General features: G+C 43.1%; 1 protein-coding gene across 1 annotated transcript; it reads right to left on the bottom strand.

Moving 5' to 3' along the window:
- Positions 1–5619: 5619 nt before the first annotated feature.
- Positions 5620–7486, bottom strand: BDW43DRAFT_313453 (major facilitator superfamily domain-containing protein; the record flags this gene model as incomplete). The annotated part of the gene is made up of 5 exons (XM_032047607.1): positions 5620–5915; positions 5978–6079; positions 6133–6495; positions 6558–6693; positions 6755–7486. The coding sequence occupies 5 exons, from the start codon at positions 7484–7486 to the stop codon at positions 5620–5622; spliced, it is 1629 nt and encodes a 542-aa protein (XP_031897965.1).
- Positions 7487–10237: the final 2751 nt, after the last annotated feature.

Here is a 10237-nt window from a genome sequence, read left to right as displayed (position 1 = left end):
GTCCTCACCACTCTCAACATTCAGAGAATGAGTTACAGTTCTGCGGTTTCTCGTGCTCGCACAGTTTTGGGCAGCTGATAAGACTTTCTATCGGCAAAAGTTGTCTTGTAGAGATCTTGAGCAAGCTTTACTACAGTGCTTTTGTCCCCTTCAAGGGGACTCAGGTCAAAGGGATCATGCTCTATGCGATATTTGTTACACGCGTCAGTGAGCTAGTTTATTGGAACCCCTGTTTAAATACAGATGAAGGAAGTAGTAATCAATGGCAGCAGGGGAATAGATCTCAGTGTATAACCTTGAAAGAGAAGATGCCTAACCTTTAGGAATTAACGAGACACTTTGACCGAGCAAGATGACGTCATTGAATATATCGCCCTCACTGGAGGCCATTTTCACTGAAAGGTAAAGTACTAAGGAAAATAATCACGGAAAGTCAAGTCACGTAGCTTGGAGAAAGTTAAGCAGCTGCGATTGATGGTTCGTTAAGCAGGTTATCAGGCTTCATACACCTTGATATAATAGATATATTAAGAAGGCAAGACTGGCCATTTCGTACTGTCAATTTTATTGGCATCGTTTGGGAAATGACACTGCTGATCACACCTGGCCGCTTCATGTACACGCTGGCAAGAATGCCACGTCAGAATCTTCGCAAATTTATAGATAAGACCAATGAAAAAATGAAGATCTACCACTGAGTTATAGGCAGGCCTGCAGGCCAAATGAAAATTTATAGGACAAGAAAGAATAATCGAAGTTGCAACTATCTAATTATCCTATCTAAAACTGAAGTTGCAGCACAGGTGCCCACCCACCAACCGATTAATAGTGTGATATGGTTCGCCTTCTACATGACGCAATCTTAAGTCTCCTTTCTCTGTTAGACAATAAGTTATTTGACAGGGGAATAAATAAATTAACTAATAAATCTACACTTATGTGCAGCCATCAAGTTACCAAAGCAAGATGTCAGCTAAATTTTCTGAGTGCTTCTGTCAATATTTGATTCATTAGTTCTCTCCCGATGTAAAAAAAGGACGTATTTGGGGAACAGTAGTATATAAATATATTAAAATAAATATGACCGACCAGGTTTAAAGATACGAAAACCCCAGCAAGTTTGTTGAAAAAGAGTACTATATGGACAATAAAATGAGTTGAAATGGACCCATCCACTTGATTCAAGATACTACAGGATCCGATTCATGGGGCTTTCGAAATAGGGACTCTCATCTGACCAAGATTCCCAGACCCCGTCCGGGGGACACACCGAGCAGAATCGAATGCAGAGATTCACTAGTGTGTGAAATCTCCTACCGCTATCGTCCTAATCCCATTCAATATCCTTCTGCTTTCTACTGTTATTGACTAAATCTAGTCTAATGCTTCCTCTGCCATTCTATAATTATACAAAAATCTTATAACTATTCATATAATCTACTAATATTATTTATAGAATTTTATTATTATCAACTAAATCTTACAACGTCTCACTATCTTCTATGATGATAAAATGTACTAGACTAGGGATTATAACAGTACAATAGGCAACAGGGAGTATGTAGGACTATAAAAACTAGGACAAAAAGGGTGGTACATATGTGGTATAAATGTTAGGGTTACCAAGTACTAGGTATAGTGATTCTACTGGTTCTTTCCTGGATCATTTTTGGGCGTGAGGGTAGGCAAGAATCGCACGAGCTTGGTGAGAACTCCCACCCTGACTTGGTCTGCCTTTGATAGCCTGCACCATATACCTCGATATACTGTTGGCAGAGGATTCCGGCTGGCAGTTCCGATTAGGCCGGCAGTAGGATGATCCGGTCAGTACGCGGAAATAAGTCCCACTGTGAGCTTTAGCGCTCTAGATAGTTCAGATAGGTACAAATAGGTACAAATAGAATCATGAGGAGAATGAGCTCCATATACTGCCTCAAGCTGAAGGTATGTGGCCTGGGCGCGACCGATCTGTCCGCGTAATTGCCTTCGCTAGGCAATAAAGCATGACTATGTATGGAGTAATAAGTAGTGGCTGGCTGAGTGCGGATGATAGTCACGCATCTTCCTATATGAGGAATATGGGGAACGGCCTGCATGTTGTGCGGGGTAAGATCTTTAATAAACTAAATTTCATTTTCAACGTCAGAAGTACGCCATTTGCAGTGGGTGATATGTCACACGCAGCTAACTTATGCATCTAGGCTACCTTCCGGGCTATTTTTTTAAGTATGTTTAGCCTTGTATATTGTTACAATGCAGATAGTGGCTGCGGGCACAATGTGGAGACAGCAAAGAGTCGTATATGTGGAGTCTATTCATTTGGCGAGGTGTACGCACGCTAGTATCTAATTTATTTTGAATGGATGGTAAGCTATCTCTATAAGAATAGGACTCTAAAACATACAGGATGATTGATTTGAACTAGGTTATGCTCTGCCCCACATCCTTAGTTCCGTCTGGTGTCCATTACAGCAATAAAAAAGAAGAATAGATAGTAAACATGGAAATCCCTCTTTATAATAGAGCTGAAACCCTGACAAGTGTATGGATAATCCTCTAATATATTAGAATAGAGTTTTGCTAAGGGACTTACGATTTCTCTATCTAGAATCTATAAGAAATTATTTAAATAAGGTAGATAAGTTATTAAATAGATCTTGTTTCTCTTACAGGAATTTATAAACTTTACAGTAGTATAGAAGCTATAGCCATCTAGAATTAGAAGTCTCTAATCTCTCTTGGCTTTATCTTTTATCTCTCTATTAAATATACCTCTAAACCATGCAAATCCCAGCTTATCATTACTCTATTTAGTAGTGAAAGAGATAAAGAAACACTGTTACTGGATTGATTTATTGTCCTGAAGCAAGGTATCTTTAAATACATCCTGGTAGATAAGACCTGGATATAATATGTCCTCTCTATATAGATATAAGCAATAGTAGTATGTTTCATTAGACTTGCAGATTAGTTTGCCCCCGTCTAGTCTTTGGATGAACTAGTGCCATGTGGAGAAAACTGTAACGGCAGTGGCACAGAGTATAAATATGAAATCAATATAACCAAGGATGGCGACATCTGCGAAAGACTGGAATGGACAGTAAGAGAAGGATGATGACGGAGGAGACACCAAAGACGAGGAAGCAAATTTCGCTGTCCGTAATATGCTTAAATGCGATGGTACTCATCAGGCAGTTTGGGCCTGTGGCAATAATTAGCTGAAGGATTAACATTGAAGTACATATTTCATAGCCAAGGCGGCCAAACGCCAAATAGCCGGCATCAACATGGTGGCACACATCGAGAAAAGCAAGCTTTACTTGACAACGTGTATATAGACAATGCACCAATGCCAACACAACATATACTGCCGGCAAACATACCAAGTGTTGCAAATGCGGAGAGTATAGAAAAGGATCCCAGAGCGATAGCTTAGCCGATTAATATACTAATCAGTTGTTTCCATCCGAGCCGGTGATATCGTATTTTTCCTCCCCCGCAACTATAGTCTGCTGCTCAATGTCGTTTGGATCCTTGCTCTAAACTTTCCAGTAGAATTGGATACGGTCGATAGAGAAGATCGAGACTGCGGCATACCCAGATTGAACGGCTGGTACTGTCCAGTGCGACCAAGACCCAGGATTGCGTTCGTTAGCTAGCTGGGGTGGGTATAATATAAACAAATGAAGCCAGGAAGTTAATAATTTGGAACAAAATTAAAAGAGGCGCCTGTTATCAGTACATATGATAATGTCACAACCCATTTGGGGAAGAGAAGGCGTCTATCTAACCTTGAGCGTACCAGATAACGACAATATATGAAAAGGTCACAGCGGCGAAGAATTAATAGAGGCAATAGCCATGCCCTTTGCCGTAAGTTTGCGCAATCGATATTAAACATCAAAGTTCCCTTTTCCTTTGTCTTAAGTTAAAACTTGACTGCTCTCAATCGGTATTAGCCTTCAGTTAAGCTCCCTCACGATTCCGAAAGCAACATAACCCTCCGCAGTGGGAGGTTGACATCATCCTCTCAATCCATTAGTGGGCCGACTCTGCTGTGCCTAGTCGCGCAACACCTTCCTCACGCATATTTTTGACCATTGAAAGTCTTGCTAAGCCTTAGCAATCTTCCGGCTTTAACCTCAGGCCTCTTGTAGTATGGTTGGTGAAATATATCAATCCCCCACAACACAGATTATACGAGGTTTATGTCGTTATGCAACTGCGCACAGTAATCCACTAGTGTTTACATTACATCAGGCAATTTGAGACAGTGGCAAAAGTTAGCAGATTGGTGAACATGGACGTACATGATTCATGTTCATGGCGGCCAACATCAAAGGCGTCAGCCTCATTGTAGGGGCGAACAGCAGAAAAAGCAAAGAATGTCTCTTGTTGTCAAGGACCCCTCGGGGAGTTGAAGACTGTCTGTGTCTTAATTATTCCCCTCCCCAACGGCAAGAATTAACAGCGTGAGCCGTGGACTTATCATTGAAGCCTAGAACTTCACTGAAATGAATATTTTTTAAGCCTTCAGCAACTGCGGATATCTAGAACACTGCTCAAAACCTTGCTATTTGCGGCGTTATTGCCACAGCCGGCGTCGTATGCTCCGCAGCCAGCATGCCAAAGTCTCTAAAGTCCTCTGAGAAGTAGTGCCTAATAACTCATTGATCCATCTCTGTATGCACTAATTACTAGCGCAGACATTCCAGCCACAGATCCAAGTCTCTATTAGCCTGCAAAAAATAACTTCAACTCAAAAAGTATCTCCGCGGTATTATTTATTGCTTGGATCAACCCTACGCATACCGTAAAAACGTCTAGAAGGCCAGTATGTCTCTTCAACCTTATAGTGGCCAAGTACTAGGATATAAGGCCAGCACCTCAGATACCAGGAGCGCGCTGAGTTATCACCTTATATTTTTCAAGCCCTACTTTCGTTTATTGGGAGGCGCGTTGGCGCAGTAGTCTTCAGTCAATTTTACCTGTGAAAATGACAAACATAGCCCATAAAAATGTCTATAAAGACAGTACCACAAAGGGAGGGAGTAGATCGGATAGTTGGGTGGGAGTTCTGCCAGACTATGGAAGCCTTTGAAATTATAGTTTTCGATTAAAAGTATACCCACAATTATACAACGTTATTTATGACTCAATTGGCCATGGAATTCATTTGGCGGTTATACCATGTACTGAACCATAATATTACATTTAATAGTCCTGTCACATGCCTAAAATAGGTTAGCCTGTTTGGAGACTCATGATTAGCCTGAATAACTATATTTTAAGCACAAGACAAATAGCAAGCTCCTTGACTTCATATAGTTCGACTCCAAATTCGGATGGTTCTGTACTATGCGGCTGAGGGTCGTAGGAATAGGGAAATATGGTAACCAGCTATCATTTGTGTATTCTCCCGGCGCGTCTCACGTCTTTGTGTTTCTTTCCCCACGCTAGAATTCTTGATAGATAGCGCCAATAAAGATCATTTTGAGAGGCTGTCACAGATTGCGCTAGAATTGCTTTCTGGCATCCATTACCCAATATTGAAGTCATATTTTGTTTGAAGCTTATAACAGAGAACGTATTAGTAGTATCGATTTCGGTAAAGGCCCATTAACCCTGCTGGCTGGATTCCTCCTCACTGGCAATATTTTGGACGACCTTGCGATTGAGACTGCAGTCCTCAATAAACCAACATGCAATGAAGTACACATTCGCTAGGATTAAATAGAGAAAAACGACTGCGTGTAGACCTTTCATATAAACAGCGGAGACAAGCAGTTTTTCTTCTTCAGACAAATTGAGGCTTGCTAGATTAAAAGTAGATGATGTCAACTGAGAAATAAGGTCCGAGGTGAATCTGGCCTTCAGGCCACTGAATAGAACGTTACTCAGGATTGCACCAGCCACTGGAAATGGTTAGCAGAGAGCTCACAGAACCGCAAATAGTGAGAGCTGACAGCTGACATACATGTTATGCCCATAGCACCTCCGGTCTCGCGCAGAAAGTTTCGAAGTCCTGTGAGCACAGCACGATCGTCGCTGTGGGAGCCAGCTAATATCCCCACGAGGACTAAAACTCACGTGTCAACAGTCTATCAAGCTATAACAAAATTGGCAACATACCTGGCTGAAGAGAGCATCCCACTCCAATTCCATCCAGGGCCCCAGCAACCAATAGCAGCCAGCTAGGGGTGAACTGAGTGTATGTGAGTTTGGCAGCAGCCGAAATGCACCAACACGCTGCTCCGGCGCGAATAACTGTAGTGTAGCGACCACAAAACGATATGATGACACCAGTGAGAGCAGATGTGACACCATGCGTAATCACAGTTGGTAATAGAAATAGTCCCGCCTTTGCTGGGCTCCATCCTCTAATATTCTGCAAGTATAGCGGGATCCAAAAGAGGTTCCCCCAGAATACGCACCCAATGATGAAATTTACCCCTATCAGAATAACATTTGAGTGGCCATATTGAAAAACACGCACTTGAGGACGAGGATATCAGTAGATAATTTCATCTCCTGGTTTCCTACAGCAGGTAACATACTGGGCAGAATAGGTAATTGAGCAAGCCGCCACTCTATAAGTAAAAACAAACAGAGTAACAGGATTCCGAGTACCAACATAATAATGGTAATAGGTGAGCTCCACGGGAGCTCAGATCCTCCAAGCGAGATAGGGACCTTGAGCATCCTGCTATTAGTGTTTCCTTCTAAGAATAGGCATCAGGTGAATTCAACTTACCAGAATCAAAATTATAGATAGTAGGCTAGTAATGGCTCCCCACCAATCGATTAGTTTAAGTTTCTCCCATGTGTTTTTGGTCGAATATGGTTGAGGCCAGACTAGGCCCAGGTATACCACTGCAATTGCGGTTAAAGGGCTAATGAACCAGAAAGCCCACCGCCATGATAGCTTTTCGGTCAACCAGCCTCCAACAACAGGCCCTAAGCCGTTTCCAAGAGCTATGGCAATACCGATAAACCCAAAATAATAGCCTCTCTGTTCAAGAGTCGTAATATCAGAGATTCCAATCTGGACAAGCGCATTGATAGCTCCTGCGCCAAAACCAGCAAACGCACGAGTCAAATATAACTCAGCTGGTGTCCGTGAAAAGCCAGAAAGCAAGTTGCCGATACCCATAATGGTTAAGGCAGTGGAGAGACACATTCTCCGACCAAATATATCCGATAGACGACCATTAATAAGCTGGATGCCAGTACTGGAGATCAAGAAGCTGGCCCCCACCCAAGAGATAGATGCCCCAGCTTCGAGGCCTGCGGCAATAGCCGGCAGGCTGGTGGAAATCGCAGTTTGGTCCAGAAAAGCAAGGAACATACTGAAAGCCAACGAAGGGAACACAACCAACAGCTTCTTGCGCGATAGAACATGAGACTGGCAGTCGTTGAAATTGTGAATTAAGGGTGTTTCCTCATTTAAATGATCTCTTTCTAGGTCACCCTGCGCGACTGCCATCATGAACGGTTCAGAGGGTATAATCTTAGTAATTGGATTACTTTTTCATATATACCTGTATATAGGCCGACTCTTGCAGTATGCGAAAGGCTAGAAAACAGATTTCATTTGCCGAAAGGGCATGGGTCCTCTCTTTGTATCAAGCATAACGCTGTATCATTCGACAGGGCGTCTCGCGAGAACAGACTGCCAATACATTACGCCCCACGTCGCTTCACCTTGAGATTACATCATATATGATTTGGAAAGGCTCAATTCGATGCAACAGTACATGTCAGGTGAGATGTAACGGACACCACGAAGGTGGAAGGTATCCTTGTACAATATGTTAAACCACCCTGGTCGTGTAGTATTTCTGCACATTTAGGTGGACCTCGAGTTGAAATCCCTGTTCCGTGAACAGCATTTAAATCATACCATTAATATGAAACTGGAAGGCCTGCATTTCATTTTCACGTCATATACTACAAGGGTACAGTCTGTTTGATCGGAAGGTCCCCCAACAGCGGAAAGGCCATAAGACATAATTGATTGGTCTAACTCGAAATATACATCACTTAAGTTTAGGTTGAAAACCCATCTGCGGGGCAGAATATATATATATATACATATATAAGTTCAACTTCGATGGACACACTGAGAACGCCATGTGCTTTGGGAGTAAATAATCTGTCAATATCTCTCGACCAAAAATACCAGCTGATACTGGTCGTATCTTGGATTCTATATAGATGTCCTACCAACATATTCTACACAGGCTTTTATGCACACTCACTAAGATATGGCTACATGTTTGGTCTCCCTCTCCCATGCCAAGAGGTGAGGACAGTCTGCAGTGATTGTAGGGTTCGGTAAGATGGTTTCGCTGCCTTGCTAGAAAGTTTTCTGTTCATTCCTTATTTCCCGCCTTCACTCGCTTGCTTTTGCTCTTCCTTTCGCTGCAATGTGCGCACGGTCAACGTTCCGGAATTGATTTTGAGGGGATTGAATATCGGATCGGAGCTGGGGCGCTAGGCTAATCTCCTGGGAAGTAAGAACGCGGGGTTCTTAATATCGCGCTGCTTGATACCGTTCCGACCTCTGGGATAATGTATGAGGCACAAGAAGGCTTTCCGCGAAAGCAGCAGCAGCTCCAATAGGCTCATGGACAATTTTCCCTCCCTTCCTAAATGATTTACTTGCTGTGGATTCGTCATGACGTAGTCTGTGATTGGATAAATATGAATATTTACGTGGAGATAACATACGTTCTATACTCCCAAACCAGCTACCTATTGCGGCTGTCAATCCTTTCCGGATCCCAAATTCATCTACGGCATTTCAATAATAATAGACCCTGCATTTGGCAACTGTACAAGGTCAGAAAAGTCCAGACATGAAAGAGCTTACTTTTCCCACAGAAATTCGTGCTGGAGCTTATCCTTAACCGTGAGTATATGCTTGACTTAGCGTGAAAGCACCGGTGCAACTCAAATCACGACAACCCAATTAAAGCGGCGCAAGGCTCTATTTAATGAAGGCGTCGTACAATCATTAGAATGGTCATTTAGTGACCAGTCAAGGATCGCACTGGTTGCCGTGTACAACAATCATGTATAGTATGACATTCTTGCTCCCCGCTCTCCGGAGATCGATTTTGTGACTGGCTTCATAACTATGGCATGTTGAGGTTACTTATGGAACCTATGGAGTGGGCACTGTGAGCCCTTCGTGACCAGGCCATACACTGGCTTATGGAAACTGTCTACGTGATTCGGAAGATAGCCAACCATTGAAAATGTGTTACTTTCAGAATATAACTTCCTTTTTCTTGCAGTATATTGGCTGGGGTCTGTACTGATCACGGTAACCAATAGCTATGTCAATCAGGTCATAAGGCGCATTACTCGGCCAACATCGCTTCAGCGCCTAAGAATCTATACCAGATATGGTCTCAAAATCTGCCCGTATAATCTAAGACATATTCTTCCTGCGAAAGGAGGGGGCTAAGTCTGTTGTCGCTCGTCTTCGCTGCTTCCGGGTTCTACCAACCCACTTAAATATTTTGGGGACTTAGGTATTCTTGGGTTGCCATGTACAGAACCGTCAAATACGCGTAGCTTAGCGTGAACAGTAATACAAAATTCGGCTGTCAGACAAGAGGGCCGTTAAGGCACGGTGCCCAATTCTTATTTCTGCGGAGATATGTTATGGAGGGATGTTGTTCTCCCCCGATTCATTTATTTTTTCTGATTTGCAGATGCCGATCTACATTGTAGGACCTATCGTCAGTAACTAGCCATGTATCCTTGCAACCAGAGTATGCTGCTCCGTACATTCCATCAAGTGGTGTATCCTACCGTACTCTCTTCCTGTGTGCGGCGGGAACCATTCCAAGCCCAAATACCGTGACTCCAGCCGACCGCACCGCTATCTTTTGACAATTGCTTTTCCAACATCTTGGTCGGATGCAATTGGCCAGAGTCCCATAATATATGGGGTACGTCAACTAGAGCCCCTTACATTTGATGGTGAAACAAGTGCTCGTTTTGGCTGGAGGTATCTGTTAGCGTAGCGGAACGGCCATGTTGATTCGCGCAGGGTCCACACATTCGAAAAGAGAGCATTCCAAATTGCATACCAGCCACTTTGCACTGCACTGCACGATGCAAGTAGCTAAGGAGTCAGAGCTGGGTAGACGAGGGGTACGGCGATATATATTGAAATTGTTTGCATGACAAAGAGATCATCCATCACCCCCAACCTGTCTCC

This window comes from Aspergillus alliaceus, assembly GCF_009176365.1.
Source record: "Aspergillus alliaceus strain CBS 536.65 unplaced genomic scaffold BDW43scaffold_37, whole genome shotgun sequence".
Classification (NCBI taxonomy): Eukaryota; Fungi; Ascomycota; class Eurotiomycetes; order Eurotiales; family Aspergillaceae; genus Aspergillus; species Aspergillus alliaceus.
This window is presented reverse-complemented; position numbering and strand designations above follow the sequence as displayed.